Here is a 21,370-nt window from a genome sequence, read left to right as displayed (position 1 = left end):
TTAACTTGTACCTTGATCGATTCACACCGAGTGCTTTCTCAAAATGTAATATGCCTTTTCAGGGTGTGCCCATCTTCGCTAGCCAAGGGTTTCCGATCCGAAATCTACTTTTGTAGAGTAGATTTTGGATCGGAAACCCTTGGCTAGCGAAGATGGGGAATCAAGGGACTTTGGAAATGAAGTGTTGCTTGACATTTGGTCAAGTTTTTTAAAAGTTGACTTTGACAAAGCTTCCTTTTTGTGTCAATTAACTTTGGCCCAAGACTGTTTTCAATTTTCCTGATTTCAAATTACAAATGGAGAGCACGAGAAAGAAGGATGCAACTTTTTGTAGATTTTTAAAAAATCTTAAATAGTGAACGCAGAATCAAAACGAAGCAAATTTGCATTACGAAGAAGGGAAAACATTCTTTTCATATATCGTGAGTGTACCATTTGATATCATGACGCCTTTTCAACGTTTGGTTATATTTTTACTGGTGGGCAATGCTTGTCTTGTGTCAGTAGTGGGTGGTCAAAACAAAAACAAGCGTAAGTATTATGAAATATTTCAGATGGGAAATAAAATGCAGAGGGACTCAGTTTTGACTGTTTGTTTTAACATTGATTGAAAAAATTAAATTGTATTTTTTTTAATTCAACTTACCGTTTTTGTTTTGTAATTCGGATTTATTTGCCTTGTATGGACGATGAATATAGCTTTGAGATTGATCTTAATATATATCTGCCAATACTTTGTCAACAATAACTTCCAGTAAAATTTGGTGCAATTTAAGCAAACATGTGCTCAAAAAGGTTTTGAGAGATATAATGCTAGAATTTTATTTACTTCAAGGTTTGTACAAGTGGTCGTATTAAAGTCAATCCAGGCTTTTAAGTGCGACTATATATTTGTTTATGTTGTTAATTTTACTTAAGCCTTACTTCACACATTGAAGTTAGCTATGAATTAAGATCTTACCTAAATGTTTCTGCTAATACGTTCTATTTCCATTAGTGAACTCTTCAAAATCAGAGGCGCGTTTGGTCGTTTGACTGGGACAGCATGGTGTTGCGGATAATACGAAACACGCCAATCTCAATCCAAGTTTAAATGTTAAATGTATTTGTCATTCCAATTAAAGAATAGAAGAACTAAAAGACATATGTAACAGAGCGAGAACCCTAAATTTATCATCCATTAATAAAAAATACGATATTTCCGAGGCATGTGTATTGTATTTAGATGTACCATACGATAAATAGATAAATACGATCAACAATAGATGTAAATTGATATCGTTGTCATTCCTACTCTTGATGTATATAAAGTCCACAACAATAAAATATTTCATTTGCATTTTCTTAGGATTTGTTCATCTACATTCAACATATTGTTTACATGTTTACGTTGCGCTTGTCCCAGAAATCCCGCGAGATTTGTACATTTTCCGACTTTTTCACAAAAGAGCGCACTAAGAAGTATAACTCTTTCATAGTGGAAATAGAACGTATTGTCTCCGAGTTATCAATTTCTAGTCAAGAAACCTCCTAGATAGTATTCAAACCAATTTGGGTACATACCTCTATTTATTTTTAGAATCGGTAGGAGAAGAAAGTAGTGCAGAAAAAATTACAAGTTCTTTAATTTGCAGACCTGAATAAAAAAAAAATGTGATAAGGTATTAAACTGAGCCTCATACTTGTTGATAAGGAGTATGTTCCCTTGCAAAAAAGCTTGGCAGATGTAATTTATCAAGAAGATCAGCAGAATTATTTTATGTATTATCACTCAAGCTCAACAAAATGGTGCAAATGATGTCGCTGGGGGTTAAGGGTAAAAAAATAATGAAATGTCAAAGAAAATACTTTTTGAATGAATGCATGAATATGTAACCTTTAAGGCAAAAATATAAAAATGAAGTGAACAAATCATATTGAGATATTTTATTTGGCATAAAGTGATTTTTTGAAACGTACGTTACTGTCGCCAACATCGAATAATTACACTTAAATGGCTATTTTTTGTACAAATAACAGTTGAATCTTTAATTAGATAGCATATGTCTTCAAAACATTTATTTGTAAAATGCTTTTAATAAATTATTGAGCATAATCACAAATATATTACCAAACTTTGATTTGATATCCCAATGTCGCCAGAAACAAAATAAAAACGGACTGTGACATTAAATATAGTATGTGTATTCGGTATTGTATGCCTGTAAGATTGGAATACGTTTTATTTTGAAGTAAACTTCTTGAAAATTAAAAATAAATGGTACAAAGCCTTGTATATGTTACCAATTTTTTGAAATTACATTCTATCTTCCTATTTTACATGCGTATGGATAGGCATGAAACATTCGTTGTATTAGTTTAATAGATGAAATAGAATGATATCATAGTTAAACATGTGATACTTTTTCTTCTATCCAACAACTGTATTCCATGCTCCAACCATGATTTAACAATGTCTTATTGTTAGCTTACTATTTAAGAGAAAATGATTAAATGAAACAACCGTTACCGAAACATTCGTTACCAAACCTCTTAAAAAAGAATGATTTATGAGTTCAAACATCTTCTGCACATATACGTAGTCAAATATTTTGCGCCAGTATTCAAATTTTGACATCCGGAGTACGGTACTGCCTTTTTATGATTTTCTTCTGAAGTCTAGGCAGTGTTGGTGAGTTTGTTTTCTAGAATGCAATAACAATGAATCAAATGGAATGAATTAGTATGTAACTGTTAATATTTATATATAACGACCGACAACAACTACGCAACCAGTATCAATCTGCACCTGAATGTCCTCTATTAGTCCTGAAAGTGGTTGAAACATTCGTTACCGAAGGTAACGAATGTTACGAAATTTTTAACAAAACATATATCAAAACTGCAACAATATTTACAGAATTTCTTTCATGACTAATTGTTCGAATGTAAACTTTATTGATTGATTTGTATCATTTTAAGCTTAAGTTGCATAAAATTTTAATATAAACTGATTCTAAAGACGCATTATTGAACACACACATTAATTCTGAAGAAAAACATTAATTGAAATTATTTTGAAAGAAATTTTTAGATTGAATCGTATGATATTGATTAAACAAAGGCTTGAGATTCTATTCTGAATCTACATCAGGGTTTTTTGTTTCTCTCTTATAATTTTGATACTGTTAAACTCGCATTTTATGTTAAGTAACGTACGTTTCAGAATTTTATTTTAGTTGAACTTTGGCATTGACCCAAGCAGAAATACGAAGGAAGTTTCCATTAATGGTTAAATGATTTCAAGCTAAAAGTCATCAGAAAAATTGTTATTTACATTATTTTAGGTTCTGTTAAAACGTCTATACAGACAATTTTACATATATCTCTTATCCGTTTGTACATATAGTACAGTTCAAGGAAAATATGACACGATGATATAAATGACGCAGTTCAAATTATGATTTCTTTTGACATTTTCAATATAATGGCACAAGTAGAGCAGAAATTACATCTCATGAATTGGTCCATTTTGTTGGAATTAATCTTAAAAACAGTAAATATTACTTCTCATGAAACATTCGTTACATACGAACGTTGTTGCATTTGAAAGTGTAAATAAAAACAAGATCACAATTCATGAACAACATTTTATTTAACGTTTCTATAAATGCATCCTCTATTCATTTAGAACTCCCATTTGCGCTGGGCAGTTTTGATTTTTCTTGAGGCATATTTGAAATATAAAATTTTAGAGATGTGTCAAATTCATTTGAAGAAAAAATATAATACGACAATTTGACTGCATTAATTCATAAAATACATTATGACAGTTGAGCTTTTTTGTCTTATCACGAAAGTAAATAGACTGATTTGCTTTTGACATTGAGGATTTATTATATTCTATATTGTTTCATCCTAAAATCTTCAAGGAAAACTATTATATAATACGTAACGCTTGTTTCTCAGCAAATAATGATCAACAATACACCTTTATTTCAAATTGACGTAATTTCTTAACCAATGAACTTAACTTGAAAAATCTTTGGGAATACAAACTTGATATGTTAATCTATCCGAAAATGTTGTTAGCAGATGGATAATCAAAAGTCGATTTTTGAAGAAAAAATATCTTGAATTGCACCAATTTATTGAGTTTGGGTGTTATAACACCATTGAGAAGTCTTGAAATCCCCTACTTTCACTTTCATTTTCAGAGGTTAACGCAGACAGACGCATTTTGCCGGAAAACGAATCTGACATGCCACCTCGAGATTTTAAGCAAGGAAAGACAACTTGATGTGCTTTGATTTGAGGGGTCACTCAATGCTGAACGAAAATTAGGGACATTGCTATGTGAAGAAACGTTAACATTGCAGCCTATGGGAAAACAATTAGTGGGCTGTACCCATTTAGTCACTCCTCCCTGTTTCAGACAATGCAGTACTTGAAGTACAGGGTAATGACTAATGGAACTACCTTACAAGTCAAATCTCAATTTACAAGCCTATCCAGCAGTTCCCATTCAAATGTTTCTATAAAAATTCTCATTGCATGAAAAAGGCGAAAAACAAACAGTGATCGATCTAAAAAAAATCTACAAACAATACATATTTGTGAACAGGGCATAAAATACACACCCTAGAAATCCCAGAGGTGGATCAGGTGCCCAGAAGGAGCAAGTAACCCCGTCGACCAGTCACACCCGCCGTGAGCCCTATGATCAGGTAGACGAAACGTTCCGTAGTCAAAAATTCTAACAATTGGTACGGAATACGTCAGCCAAAAAACGACCCAATGATAGGTTATATTTGCTAATAAGGTCATTATAAAGTCTAAAGAATAAACGAAATACCGACTTTAAACAATGCTGTTGAAATCCCTGTAACATCAACTTATCAGTCAGTAGCCTACCTCGGTTTAAAAGTTGACAGTATTCATTTACTCGAGTATCGAATAAGATGGGAGACGTAAACCCCCATATGCAGGTGATACCAGAATCTTACTATATAAATAAAGGCAGTTGATGATGGAAAACTTGAAGTCATCTTATTTGTCATATAAATTGTCATATGAAAACAATAAAAAGTGAACACCAACCTATTTAAAACAATCAAAGTTAATTTACTTGAATTTTGTTTTAAATTCTAGTTTAATATAAATTTAAATCAATATATATATTTAAAGTTCTGTCATTGAAAATAAAGTACGTCTGAAATTTAATGATATTATGTTCTTGCTATTAATATACTGTAGAAGAACGGTTTCCGCGTGGTTTTAATTTACGTTATATGTACGCGTTCACAAATTCTCCGAAAAAATTTGTCCCAGAGTACTTAAAGGACATCTAAGGTATAAAATAGCAATGTGGTTGGTTGATTGTTGTTTACCGTCCCTCTCAAGAATTTTTCACTCATATGGAGACGCCACCACTTGCCGGTGGAGGGCTACAAATTCTGACCTATACTCGGCACTTACGGCCATTGAGCAGTGAGGGATCTTTTTCGTGCCAGCACCTACAGCGACACGGGACCTCGGTTTATACGGTCTCATCCGAAGGACCGGTCTCCACGTACCGCAGTGGGATTCGAACCCGCGACGTAAGGATCAACTCCTTGCTTCGCGACTCTAGAGCAGACGCTCTAACCACTGCGCCACGCGGGCGACTAATAGCATTGTGAGAAATCTGCATAATTTTCTACCCGTGGATTGAACAGAAATTGTTTTCGCGGAATGATGAATCCGTTTAAAAAAAGAACGATTACAGTATTTTTAAAGCTCCAACATGAAAGAAGAAAAAGTCATGACCACTCAGTAAGAGTATCAGTATTACCAAGTTTTTGGGAAGTGACATCCACCTTAACTGCATGTTCAATATACGTGTATCCTAAACCAAAAACAACGTGGTTCAAAGACAGAGATGTGTTTCCTGAAAAAATTACGACTTAAGGTATATAAATTTTTATATTGGAAATTTGATTTGAAATATGAAGATAAAATCCTGTTTATTGCATTTATATTGTATATTATTGTTATTACGATCAAAATCACTGAATATGTTATTTTTGGGAAAATGAATTTTAAGATTAGTCTTTTTTTTTTTTGAGAGGTGTTATTGTTATAAGTATGATTGAATTCCTCAACATCAGTAATCAGCAATCTTAAAAAAAATATTGTTTATTATAAATAATCTACAGAAATATACAGAATAAACATAATATAGAAAAATATAACCGTTATTCCACATAAGAAGGAAAATAAAGATTTTCCTCTTTTTTGTTTTGAATCGGAGTACATTGCATTTTCTTTGTTCTAACAATCTCTAATTCAATCAATATTATACACCTTGATTAACATGTATCATGCACAAAAAAATCCATTTTAGAGAGAAAGGAATGAAAAAGAAGATAACGAAGAATATCAGTCTCAAAACATCTACAAACAATACGTATCTCCGAACAGGGCATAAAACACGGACAACTGGGAATTAGAGAGATGAGATCAGGTGTCAAGGAGGAGTAAGCATCCCCTGTTGACCGGTCACACTGGCAGTAAGCCCTATGTATTGATCAGGTCGATTGAACGTTCCGTAGGCAAATTGTATATTAAAAGAAAGACCTAACAATTGGTATGAAACACGTCAAGCAAAATACGACCCAATGATAGGTTATATTTGTTAACAAGGTCATCATAACGACCATATAATTTCCGAAATGATGACTTTAAACAAGGTTGTTGAAAGCCTATCTTATCTGTCAATAGCCTGCCTTGGTTTAAAAAAAAATGATCGTACTCTGAGCATGCTCTTGAGTATCTAAGTTGGGAGACGTAAACACCAAATGCAGGTGATAGCGGAATATATCTACAAAATAAGGAAAGTTGACGATGGAAAAGCTGAAGTCATCTCGTTTGTCATACAATTTAGTTGTTAGTTGGTCCTTATCTTCTACAGTCAGTAAGATATCAAAATATGAAACAGATTTGGCAGACATCTGTGTTGTCTTTAATTTCAAGTTCACAGGGATATATCGAATTGACCTATGAATGTAAGTAACTATTGTTAATTGATAAAACGTCGCCGATATATCTGAATGTCGAGTTTAAGGCAACAGGAATTGTCTTCCTCTTCTCATGTAGAAATTTTTGAAAGAAATGATATATTATAAATTCTGAAGTTTTAAAAATTAATAGTCAATACATTTTTGTAACATTTGAAGGGTAAACTTAAAGATTTATGAATTTATTTTTGCGATCTTTTTTGAGTCATTATTATTTTTTTTTAAGTTTATGTCTTAACAAAAAGTGAAAAGTTTCAAAAATTTAATATGCTTAAATTAAATTTTAGACAATAGCCAGGAATGGTTACGTAAGACTCAAGATTCTCCAGAAATCAGACACCGGAAGCTATACTTGCTTTGTCCAAAATTCAGATGACAGTCTACGTCTACTTTACCTTCCGTTTGGTTGTTGTAGGTAAGATTGCTAAAAAAATGAAAGAAAAAAAAAGAAAGAAACTGAAGCAGCATCACTTAGTTACAATTCAAAAGCAAATCACAACTTCTTATCATACTTTTTTCAAGTAAACAGTTACAGCATAATATTAAGTTAAACATTAATTAAATGACGTAAATAATTGAATGTGTTAAACAAAGTATTTTTCTTGATATCAAATTCACATTTCGAAAACATGTTAATTTTGGGAATGCATTAAAGGAGGGGTTATGATAATGGCCAAATTTGGCCCATTATTTGATGTAAAAATCAGAACACACTTAAAATGCCAAAACAACCACCAGAAATATAACAAACACCACAGTGAAACCTAACACCAACTTCACAATAACAACCACCACAACAGAAGCAATAACAAACAACACTACTCCAACCACCACCATTACAACGACGCCACGACCAATAACCCAAAAGTTCTATGATACATTTCCCAGATACCACAGACAACTAGGATCTTGAGAGTAATATAATTTTAACTTTCTTAGCATTTAAGGTGCAATTTCATCATCAAGACTAACAAAAACAATGAGCAATTGCAATCAATATTTTATTTTTAAAAGAACGAGAACAGGCAATACATGTAGTTCTCCCATGGTTTGTAGTTGGATATGATTTTTTCTCCAATAGTTGTGTGTTCTTATCCCCTCGCTAAGGCTCGGGGATAAAAACACACAACGAGTTGGATTTAAAAAACCTCGTATCTAACCACAAACCATAGGAGATTCTTTTTATCACGTGTTTTACACATAGCTATTACATATTTTACACTGTTTTACTGTTGTAAATCCACAATATGTGACTTGATCAAATTCAGACAAAAACCATTGTGACTTCACACCCTTGGATATAAAACGATATCCCAAGCTATATCCACCGTATAAAGGAATAAACATGTGATAATATACAAATATTGCTGTTTTGAGGTCAATATATCGACTTAGTCACCTGAGAAGTACAATATTCAATGATTAAATGATACAAACTCGCTAAGCGAGCCATGGTATCTTTTTTAAATTGTTTACATGTGTTGAAGTCCTGGCTAAACAAAGTGAGAGAGCAGGGTTAAAATAAACATAACCAGTTGCATCAATTTGGAATTGTCTGACAGAATAAAAATAAATGGTCAGGCACATGGTATATATTTTGAAAGGGGGGGGGGGGCAGGAAGGAAAATAATTGACAATGTACCTATAAAGAAATCACTGACAAGCATAAAAGAGAGAATTCTCCACACTCCAAAGTCGTATTTCCTTGGGGGGAGGATGTATTGTCCATGAACATTGGAGGAATTTGAATATAAAAAGTGAAGGGGGAAGGCAAGCTTTCTTGCAATGAAAGGTTTATCCTAAATTAATATAGTAAACATTTGATTTTTAAAATAAGGAGAAATGGGGCACACCCTTCTATGCCCGGCCCCAATCTTTAACACACATACAAATACCACGTGCTGAATGTAACATTTATCTGAGTAGAAGTCGAATGCCGGTGAACTTATCGTATCAGTATAGAAGTTCCCATTCTATTTTGAGTCCAATGTAGAAAAAAATAAATCCCTTTGTTAACCTGGAAGGTCGTGTGACGATGATATAACGTAGTGTTTTTCTACAAAGTTGGATGTCAGCAATTCGGAGAGGTTTGAATCATTCAATCATATTATAATTTTATTTACCCCCTTTCTCTTTATTGACCTAAGGGAACGCATCATTTCAGGATTAATGTTAAAGGTTCATTAGTTATTAATAGCAAGGCTTAGTGATCAATATTAATATTTATTTCAATTTTCTCAGTCATATAACTTAAATACAATCTTAACAGAATTTAACATACAACGTCCACCGACCAGTAAAGAATCAACACAGCATGATGAGGCAGACGAGGAAACAACTTCAAATACAATTTACATAATCGTGGGTGTGGCCGTGGGGGTCGTGCTCGTGATAATGTTTGTGGTATATTATTCCAATCGGAGAAAGATGTCATATAATACAAATACACACCAATATGAGAAAATATGAATAACACCTCAGGAAATGAGACTTAAGTAAGCTCAGGGATGAGAAAATAAGCTGGTATATTTGTATAAATCGGCAACTCCGACAACTGACAACATGAGCATGTTGTTTAATAAAACCTGAATTGTATTTTTTTTTCAAACTATGGGGGTTCAGAGACTTTTATGGGTATTTTTGTCCTTTTCTCAACTTTCTTTATTATAGGAGAGAAATATGAATTGATTAAATTTTACAATCATTATGCATGCTTTCTTCGAGTATTGAAATTTCATGTATCAATTTCTATTACTCATATATATATTGGAATATCTTTTGATATTCAATTGGGTCATTATGATATCTTATAGTATTTAAGTTTTTCGAACTTTTGTCCAGTCCCAAAGCACATGTGCAATAAAATATATGCAAATCATAATATCTTAAAATAATCCACAAAAATTTCCAAGTTTTGTTTTCTAACAAAGCTCAATATCTTAACAAGTGTGTACAGTGTATATTTTATTATGTAGCCAACCATATCTGTTAAATACTTGGTTTTTACATTATTGAGAGAGGACACCTCTTCTATCAAAATACGGAATTGTTCTTTAATCATGTCTTTGTAGTATTCCGGATCTGAGTTATATTTTAGTCTGTTATTGAGAAAACACAGTGCATAAATACTAAAGGACACATGCAAATTAAAGTTGTTTTTAACTTTTTCTCTAGTTCCTGAAAATCAAACACGTTTATGAGACTCTTATGACGATGTATACAACTTCTAGAACTCATTTTGAGGAAATATCAGCTTCAGCTACTAGTATATAATTAGTCTCTTTCTCATTGAAAAATCAGTATTTTCATCATTTGACATTTTTCAAAACTCCTGTTAATGTATTATGATTTTTTTTTGTCTTAGAGCATCGGAATGTACTTTAAAATTTAATTAACTGTAGAATATCTTGCAAAATTATCGAAGATACTATACGTAAAGTATGTTCTTAATAAAAGAAGTTTTATAAATGTTTGCTCACGTGTTGATTTATATAACAAAAATTTTCGAACAGAAGATTTAGATTGATTGAAAATCAAGCACATTATATATGCCATATGGGATTTGACTTTAGATAAATTACTACTGAAGTTGAAAATTTTATGAAGTCAAAAATTCATACTTCAATTTATAATTTTAGATTTATCCCTGTCTTTAAAAACAGTCTTGTGGAATGATTTATTACAGAAGTTAAAAGAATATGTTTGGAACGCACTGTCAGTATCATATGCGATGCATAGCAGTTTTTGATATTGTCATGTAAACAAACATTATTTGTTTGTGTTAAATTCTTGGTGTCGCCCACGTGGCACAGTGGTTCGAGCGTTCGTTTTAGAGTCGCGGAGTAAGGAGTTGATACTTACGTCGCGGGTTCGAATCCCACTGTGGGACGTGGAGACCAGTCCTTCGGATATAAACCGAGGTCCCGTGTCGCAGTAGGTGTTGGCACGAAAAAGATCCCTCACTGATCAATGACCCTGAGTGCCAAGTATAGGCCAAAATTTGCAGCTCTCCACCGGCAAGTGGAGGCGTCTCCATATTAGTGAAAATTCTCGAGAGGGACGTTAAACAATAAACAAATAAAATAATTTCTTGGTGCATCACAGCAAATTATTTAACACCGGGTACTTCTTATTAACCTTTTAAAATTTTCTTTCTGGGCAGTGCCGTCGCGGGAAGGACAATCCCCACCGAACAGTGCTAACAGTATTAACTTTTACTTTATGAAATACACCTTTTGTATTTTTTGTTTTAATTATTATTCTTTAAATCTATGCACTATCACGCCTTTATAAATGTTACTCAAATTATGTCGGAAGATATTGTGAGAGACGGCTAGAAAATTTAGGGGCTTTGGAAATAAAGTGTTCCTTGACATTTGGTCAAGTTTTTTAAAAGTTGATTTTGACAATGCTTCCTTCTTGTTTCATTTAAACTTTGGCCCAAGATTGTTTTCCATTTTCTTATTGGAGAGCATGAGGAAGAATGTTGTAACTGTTTTTAAAATCTTAAATAGCGGAAACGAACCAAATTTGCATTATGAAAAAAAGTAAACATTCTTTTCATAAATCGTGAACGTAACATGTATTTTGTATCATGCCACCTTTTGAACGTTTGGGTATATATTTACTGGTTGGCAGTAATTGTCTTGCATCATTAGTTGATGGTCAAATACAAAAGAAGCGTAAGTATTGTGAAATATTTTACTAAGGGAATATAATGCAGAATGTCTTGCGGCTGTCTTTTTCAGTATTGATTTCAAAAATCAATTAAGTTGTATGTTTTATTATTTAATTTATCGTTAATTTGACTAAATGTATTATGAATTTTGTAATTTTATCATGTTTTCAAAATCATGATGAATATAGTTTCCTCTCTAGTATTTAGATGTTCCCATTTTGCACGATTAACTGATTAGCAGCTATGAATTAAGTTTTCACAGATTGCAATTGAATATAATTTTCATTGAAATGTCTTCCACATGTCTTTTTGATCCGTCGGCATGTTTTTTTTTTCAAACTAAAGTCTTCTCATTTCATATTAAATTTCAACTGAAATGCTTGTGATTGAGTTTCATCTAGGAATGCATGTTTCTCGGCCACATTAGTCTAGAAAATGCATTGCGTTTGAGAAAATTTCTTGTACTCATCAGGTGCGATGGATATTTTACCACATGGGCTTATTCAGAATTTCATAGAAAACATTTTGTATATATATGTAATACCTGTATTTAGCAGCGTGTTATAACTCAAAAGCGCAAAAGATATCTAAAACGAAATGTAGTTTCTACACGTTCATTGACCTTAGACAATCCTGATTCAAACCAAAATAAAAATAAAAAAGGAAGACTGGACCATACTCAAAACATGGAAACAGCATATTAATAAAAAGATGTGAAAATCACTCTAGCAAGAAAGGTGTTTATCCCCCTCTCCACCAAAAAAGTTTTATGAAACTTAGTACTACATAAGTACTACAAAGTAAATTATCCATAATGAATATAAAAAAGGCTATAATAGAATTGCAAAATTAATCATATCTTTTTGTTTAGGCCTTTGTTTAGTAGTAATATATTTAATTCCAGAATTTGCATTTAGTTCAATTATTTTTTTTAAGTCGTTAAGATACTTATTTCCTCAAGTTAAGCTTATATACAAAAAAATATAATATTCACTATTCGGGCATAATACAGAACTTAAACTTTATAAAAAGTAAATGTTAATGTTTAGAAATAATACGCACAAAAAGTTATTCAATTGTTTTTACGATGAACTAGAGAAATGTAATTACTGAATGTTTCACAGATATCAAAAAAAATCTTTAAAAAAATATGATGTACTTAAAGTGATATTGCATGTTTTTTCTGCAGATCTTTTTTTCAGAGGAAGCTTAAAATAATTATTAAAGTATGAAATAAGGAAAACATTGAAGTTCCTGAGTGATTCATTATTACAGAAAAATGAAATGTATTCTACATGTATATATATATATATAATAGTAGAAGTCAGTTATTCAAAATTATCATTACAAAATATTAACAAATAAAACATTTCGGTGAAAATGTACATACAGCCATTTCAGCAAACAGTCATGTGCTCAAAAAGGTTTTGGAGTGATATAATGCTATGCGGAATTTACTTTTTGTACAAGGTTTGTACAAAGATAAGTGGTCTTATTAAAGTCAATCTAGGCTTTTAAGTACGACTAAAGAACTACGCACGCAAACTTTCGATTCCCGCCTACTTTTTACACCCATTTAATTCAATACTAATGGCAATTTGGCCATAAAATCTTTGTTGAATGCAAAGAACAGTTCAATGGTAATTCACTGATAATTTTAATACCAGTGTTAAATAGTTATTTACCCCTAATTCCAGCTCTTTAAATAAGGGGGGTAGACGATATTTTTCATTGAAATCGGGCTTTAAAGCATCACCACATTTTAAAATATTCATGGAAATGAATAAACGTTCCTTAAATCTTTTCTTATGTTTTACTCATATAAAATTAAACATATATTATTAATAAAATACAATGTTTTAGTTGTAAACCCCTTTGAAATTGTTGAAAAAATAAGCATTTTTGTGGTTTTTTGTCTGTAAACATATGCCCCCCCCCCCCCACCCGTGAAACACAAAAAGCTTTGGTATGAAATTGTGAAATGACAGTTCATATTACCTGTAAAAAGGAATTTTTGTTTCACGGGGGTGGGGGGGGGGTTGATGTTTTAAAAATATTTTCCGTTTTCCGTTGATTTCTATAGTGAAAAACACAAGTTTTACCAAAATTATAGAGTTATCTCTCTTTGTTTTCCCAAAGAAGTAATGTTTTATGTAAATGCATATAAATATCTATATAGATATGAAAAATCATTCAAATGTAATAACTTCTGAAAACTGACTTTGAGGTAGGCGGGAGAACAATACTATCGTTCGCAGTTCTTTGTTTATGTTGTTAATTGTCTTTATGCCTTACACACACATCAAAGCTAGCTATAAATTGAGATATTAAAGAAATGCCCCTGCTAATTATCTCTTGGTTATCGTTGTCTGGTTAAGAATCCCCCTAAATAGAATTCTACCCAACCCACTCTACTCAGTTTAAGACAGTGCAGTACTTGGAGTAATATGTGGTAATGACTAATGAAACTACCTTATAAGTCATATCTCAAATAATCTTTAAGCTTATCCACAAGGTCCGTTGCAGTAAACCTGTTGTTCAAAAAAAAAAAAAAAAGAAAAAAAAAACAGCCCTACCCTAACACCAGAACCCATGACCCAGGCTTGTTGAAAAAAAAAAATCCTTTCAAATATTTCTACAAAACACGAAGGTAATTAAAAACTGAACACCAACATATTAAAAAAACCATAGACGAAATTAAAATAATAAATCAGTATTTATCTTCAAAGTTTCCTCATTGAAAATAAAGTACGTGTGAAATCTAATCTAATAATCCTGCAATCAATATATTTTAAAAGCTCCAGTATGGAAGACGCCACAGTCATGGCCACTCAATAAGGGTATCGGCATTACCAAGTTCTCAGGAAGTGACGTCCAGCTTAACTGTTCAACATACGGGTATCCTAAACCCAAAACAACGTGGTTTAAGGACGGGGATATGTTTCATGAAAAATTACGACATAAGGTATGTAATTTTTCATATTGGAAATCTAATTGTTGAAATATGAAGATAAAATAATATATCTCTCATTAATATTATAAATTTTTGTTATTGTGATCAAAATCATCGAATGTATTATTTTGAAAGTATTAATTTTAAGATAAGTGTTATTGTTATTGGTATGATTGAATTCCTTACCATCCGTAAACAGCAATCAGATAAAAATATTGTTTAATATAAATAATCTTTATAGCAATATATTGTAATAAACATGATATAGAGAAATATAACCGTTATTCCACATAATTAAGAAAATGAAATTTTTCCTCTTTCTTGTTTTGAATCAGAGTGCATTGTATTTTCTTTGATCTAACAAAACACGAATTTAATGCATTATTATACACCTTAATCAACATGTATCATACACTAAAAAATCAATTTTAGAGAGATAGGAATGAAAAAGTTGAAGATAACGAACAGTGACCGATCTCAAAACATCTACAGACAATACAAATCTGTGATCAGGGCATAAAACACGGATCCAAAGAAATTCTAGAGGTGGGATCAGGTGCCTAGGAGAAGTAAGCATACCCTATTGACAAGTCACACCCGAGCCCGAAGTATTGATCAGGTAGACGGAACACTCCGTATTCATTTTAGTATAAAAACAAAGGCCTAACAATTGGTATGAAACATACGACCGAATAATAGATTGTTTACAAGGTAATCATAACGACCACAGCATTTACGGAACGCCTACTTTAGACAAGGTTGTTGAAATCTCTGTAACATCAACTTGTCAGTCAGTAATCTGTCTTTGTTAGAAAAATTTTTCGTTTTCAGAGCATGCTCTTGAGTATCGAATAAGTTGGGAAACATATACACTATACGCATGTGAGAGCAGAATATTACTACATAAATAAGGAAAATTGACGATTGAAAAGCTGAAGTCATCTCGTTTGTCAAACAAGTTAGTTGTTGTTTGGTCCCTATCGTCTATAGTCAAATGAAACAGATGTGGCAATCTCTGTGGTATCTTTTATTTAAAATTCACTGGTATATATTGATTTGACATATGAATAGAAGTAACTATTGTTAACTGAGAAAACGTCGTCGATATATCTGAATGTCGAGTTTAAGGCCACGAGTGATTTTATCTTTTCATGTAGAAATTTTTGAATAAACTCTGCTTCATTGGAATATAAAAAAGAACTCGTCTTAAAAAGGAGCAGAATTAACACCAATCGAAATTCCAATAATTTGTTGGAAGAAGTTATGAAGCATTAAAAATTAATAGTCAATACATTTTTGTCATATCTGAAGGAAAATTTATGAATTTACCTTTGCAATCTTTATGAAATAAGTCCTCTACCAAAATTGTGAAATTCATGACCCCAGGGTCAGGTTTTCTCGTGCTAGAGGTGGGGCTATATAAATCATATAATGAAAGTGCATTATTTCTTTGAAAATCTTCTTATCTTTTCCTGGGTATTAAACAAACTAACTAAGTACATAGTTATGATAAGCACGAGTGCTTCTTCTATACTTGTGAAATTCATTGCCCCTGGGTCAGGTCTTAGGGCGGGCCTACATTGATAATATAGAGAAAATGCATTAATTCTTCGAAAATCTTCTAATAATTATGATAAGCAGGGATACCTCTTCCAAAATTGTGAAATTCATTGTCCTAGGGCCAGGGGTTCTGGTGAAAAGGGGGGAGGCTCTATTGATTATATAGTGAAAAAGGATAATTTCTTTGAAAATATTCTTCTCTGCTCCTAGTTACAAAGCAAAGAAACTAAGATAATAGTTATAATGAGCAAGAGAGCTTCTTCCAGTATTGTGAGTTTCATGGCCACTGGGTCAGGGGTTCTGGTGTTAGGGCAGGGCTCTATTGATAACATAGTGAAAATGCTTTAATTCTATTAAATAGTCCTGTCTGCACCTTGGTGTTAAGCAGGTACACAAAGTGCATAGTTAATATGATCAAGGGTGCTTCTTACAAAATTTTCAAAAGTTTTGTTCTCAGGGTCAGGGGTTCTGGTGTTTCTCTTGGAAGGGGGGGGGGTATATTGATAATATAGTGAAAATGTGTTGATTCTTTGAAAATCTTCAACAAAGTGTTTAGCTATGATGATGAGGGTACCTCTTCAAATTTTTGAATTTCATGACCCTGGGTCATGGGTTCTGGTGTTAGGGTAGGCTGTGTTGAATCTGTAGTGAAAATTCATTATTTCAGTGAAAATCTTCTCTGCTCCTGGGCATATCGGAAGCAAACATTTGAATAGTTTTAATGAGCAAGGACATTTTTACCAGATTTTTTAACATTTGGTCCTGACCAGGGCTCTATCTATTTGTATTCTACTGAGAAAATTTAATCCCCTTTGCCATTCACTTTTGATAGTTAATCACTGTAAGTAATGCATTTGAAAAGTTAAAAGAATAAGTGAATTATGCAAGAATTTTTATTGTATAATACAAAAAGTACTTCTATAGTTTGAATGATCAGGTGGACTTGTATATAATATAGATAGATAAAAAATAACTTATCTTATTAATGTTTTCCTTCAAAGAGCAAGAGAGACAAATGTGAGAGGTTATAATATGGGTTAAAAATAGTACAGAAGCACTAATAGTTTGTTAATAGTCTGCATAGTGATAAATGGGGACAGATTATAACTTAATTTTTAAATTGTTACTGAATACTGGACTAATTATTTCATTGATCCTGATCATCCTATTTCTCTTGCTTTTGGGTAACAAAGCTTCATCTATCAGTTTATTTTATACTCTGGGATCCTCTAAATTGCTGTATTATACTCAGATGACCGTTAAGGCCCTTGGGCCTCTTGTTTAAAGTTTATGTCTTAAGATACCAGTTAAAAGTTTTAAAAATTTATTTTGCGTCAAATAAATTTTAGACAAAAGCTAGAAATGGTTACTTGAGACTCAAGGTTCTCCAGAAATCAGACACTGGAAACTATACATGCTTGGTCCAAAATTCAGAAGGCAGTCTTAACTTTACCTTCCGTTTAAATGTTGTAGGTAAGATTGCGTTTTTGTAAATTTCTAAAAAAAAAAAAAAAAAAAAAAAAAAAAAAAAAAAAAAAAAAAAAAGAAACTAAGTAAATCACAGTAACAAGTATTAGCACTCAAAAAGCAAATAACAACTTCTCATTGTATTTTCTTTCAAGTTAACAACTACAGCGACAGCATAATATTAAGCTAAATATTAATTAGATGGCGTAAGTAATTGAGTGTATTAAACGACTTATTTTTATCTACATTATATTCAGATTTCGATGACATATTAATTATGTGGATACATTAAATAAACTTACATTTAACGGTTTAAAGTAAAATCTTCTCTTGATGATAAATTTAAAGATACTGCATTTGACGAAGACAGTTATTGTATATTGCTTTAAACCAGTGTTATCATACATTTAGAAATATCCCTTCTCGTACTGGTGGATAATCCGAGGAGAGTTACAGTGCTGGAGGGAGACAGGGTGGTCCTCCGTTGTATGGCTTTGGGTGACTCTGATGCCAATATACACTGGGAAAAGATGGACGATAGCATTGTTGATCCTGAAACACACAGTAGAGATGTATGTGTTTAACCCAAGTTTTCTGAGTTATTCAAGTCTCAATTCTCTTATCTATGATTTTCGACAAAAAATTAAGATAACTCTTAAATTTCATCTGTTCATTTCACATCATTTTTTCCGCAATCAATGATCTTTCAATTTATGTCTATGTTAAATTTAAAGTTTTTGTATTAATCTCATCCTAATTTAATTCTGTCAAATGATATGAATTTCGTACAATGTTTTATTTTAGTTCCTTCCGTGCAATGACCCAGAAATTGTGTTTGAGAAAGTACAAGTCAGTGACGCAGGGAAATATACCTGTACCATAGAGTATTCTACTACGTATTCTATCGAAGTAAAGTCTGCTGTTTTCTTGTTGACAGTAAATAAAGACAGAATTGTCACAAAAACCAAACCAGCAGTATCGATGATAACTCCAAAACCTATTTTTACAGATCCCAAGATGAATGGATTAGATGATGAAGAATTTTTCGGTATTGTACTAACTCATTATTTGATCAGAAGCACTTTTAAGCATACTAATATTATTACAAAAGTAAATTTAAAAATCACTTGGTTTAGGAATTAATGAAAATCCCTGCTATAGTGTTATAGTGTATTGTCTATGAGTGAACAAACCATTGCACCCATTAAGAAGACTTATATAATAGGTATTGAATGCGTTGATCACTTATGACGTCACTATGAAATTACCTAGATCCTTTATATGACTAAACAATCAATTTATGATCCCATGACGAACCTAGTTTTACACAGTTGTAAAAGCGTCTTGTTCAAATGTGTTATATAAGGGAATCATTTGCGAATGTAAATATTTTGGCATAAATAATCTACATCTAGCTTTATAATATCTACCTATATAGGTATTCAGTTTGGTATTTTAAGAATAAACGGTGCAATATTCTACCAATTTGTTGATGCAATGTACTATTTCTTTCTATTAAGTTAATTCATTGTATGAACATCAACATTATTTTTTTTTACTTTCAAAGGCAGTGGAGTTGATGAGAACTATGATGATGGAATTCTTAGACCGAGAGTAATTAATACTCTATCCAACTTTAACTACAGTGAAGGTGTGGTTCTTTCTCTGTCTGATCAAAAGCATGATTATTGGGAGCATTTTTGAATGAATGTACAGCTGTGTTTAGGAATTGATCTGATCTCAACAAAAATTCATTATTCGACGAAGTATTGAACGTTTTCGTTATAACTTTCCTTGTACATTTAACCGAATACTGTAAACCAACTATTATTCGCGTGCGAGAAATATCCGCGAGTTTGGTGATCTACTTTATCTCGCGAATATCGCCGCGAACCATTTATTTTGCTTTGTATTTGTAGAGGATGTTTGCCCAGTAGCGACAATTAATCGTAGCGGATTGATTTCAAATTGACGAATCGGGAATTAAAGACGACGCGAATAATAGTTGGTTTGCAATATAAAAGATGATACAAACTCATATGTACTTTTGTTTTTAAATTTCAAGTATTGGTTTCGTTTTATATTAATGTGTCATATTTCAGTACTTAAACTAATTATTTCACTCGGCGTTCTTTAAATCATAATAGAAAAGCATAAAATGTTTTATGTTTTTTAAAGACATTTTTTTTTTGTAAAAACAGTTATATTTCCTCCAGCATCTTTTTAAAAATCAATTTCTCTTTTTCTTGTCAAAACATCCCTTTTAGAGGACGAATTCCTGACAACCAAACAAAAATTTACTATAGTTAACCATAGTTTACTGTAGTTAACAATAGTAAATACTTTGATTTACTATAAAACTTTATATACTCTTGAATTAGGATTTAGAGACAAAATAATTCTTAAATTATATATCAACGATGTATTTTTTTGAAATAATATGTGAATATACAAGTAATAATTCCTTTTAATATACGGATAGATATACGGTAGGAGTTTTAGAAAATGAAATACAAAAATTTGAAATTGATGGTCAAAAAAGTTTGATTCACTTTAGCTAAAACTTTGATAAAAAACTTTGATACTATAGTAAACTAAAGTTAACTGTAGAATTTTTTTTTATGTTAGAGAAGGACCAATTTCTACTAAACAACAACAACAGTATCCAGGACTCCCCAGCAGGAAAACCGCCCCATACAGATGAGGAAGGACTTATGAAAGCAAGAACAATTGACGTCATCTTGGGTGTGGTGGCGGGCGTTGCACTCTTGGTGGGATTGGTGGCTATAGTGGCGATACTTTATCGATATCGTTTGAGGAGCTTAACAGTTACAGAATAACCTTTGGAAGATGGGAAATTTCTAATTTCTTTTCCAAGAAAACTTTAAAAGCAGTTTTTTGGGGCCTGATGTAGTGCACGTCAATTTTAACAACATCGTTTCAATTTTTATCAGCATATTCAGTACTAAAAATATCTGTTTCAACAAGGCCAACCAAAATAGTATCATGTTATAATAATGTTAAAAGAAATTGAAACTTGATGTAATAATCTAATGTTGTTAGGTCATTTGAGTTCTCTGGTGAAATTGCAATCTGTTTGTGTGCATTGTCTTGTGACGTGTGTTGTTCGTTAAAACTTGAACATGTTCAGCTTGTTCTCTTGAACCGCCCTGACAATTTCAATGGAGATTTTGGTATATTGCATGTATGGGCAAATAAAAAACAAATATTCTAAATTTCATGGTCTCTGCCTTCTTGCGGCCTGAGTGATTGAATAATAAAAAGGGGCCACACAGCACAGTGTTCAGCGTAAATGGAAACACACAGTTTGTAAACACGATGTTGCTATAAAATTGGTTGATAGCATTTTTGTTGAAATGTCAAATAATGCATGTTATGTTATATTTTCCCAACAACGGACTAGAATACTCTGTTTGAATAAGTATGACATGTATCAAAACAACTGCTATCATATATTGAAGTTATTTATTCCTTTAACCAACTTTACTCTTAAGATAAAAAAGAAAACTTCAGAATACTTTTCAAAATTTATCCGAATTCTTGCAATATTACCAAGAGAAAAATATCAAAAGAAAATAGCTCTGGCAATTAGCTCCAATATTTACAACAAAATTAAAGTACAAAATTTTATTACGGTCTGTCACTCATTAAAAC

The 21,370-nt window shown here is 32.0% G+C and overlaps 1 protein-coding gene across 1 annotated transcript; it reads left to right on the top strand.

Annotated features, from left to right (window-relative positions):
- Positions 1-11,652: 11,652 nt before the first annotated feature.
- LOC133193635 (fibroblast growth factor receptor 4-like) lies at positions 11,653-20,931 on the top strand. Its single transcript, XM_061329592.1, has 7 exons — positions 11,653-11,719; positions 14,514-14,680; positions 17,578-17,701; positions 18,107-18,267; positions 18,500-18,743; positions 19,263-19,346; positions 20,324-20,931. Exons 2-7 carry the CDS (start codon positions 14,654-14,656, stop codon positions 20,533-20,535), a joined length of 852 nt encoding a protein of 283 aa, XP_061185576.1. The 5' UTR covers positions 11,653-11,719; positions 14,514-14,653; the 3' UTR covers positions 20,536-20,931.
- Positions 20,932-21,370: the final 439 nt, after the last annotated feature.

Source organism: Saccostrea echinata, unplaced genomic scaffold (genome assembly GCF_033153115.1).
Source record: "Saccostrea echinata isolate AGI-Se365-2 ecotype Australia unplaced genomic scaffold, CSIRO_AGI_Sech_v1 ptg000028l, whole genome shotgun sequence".
NCBI lineage: Eukaryota > Metazoa > Mollusca > Bivalvia > Ostreida > Ostreidae > Saccostrea > Saccostrea echinata.
This window is presented reverse-complemented; position numbering and strand designations above follow the sequence as displayed.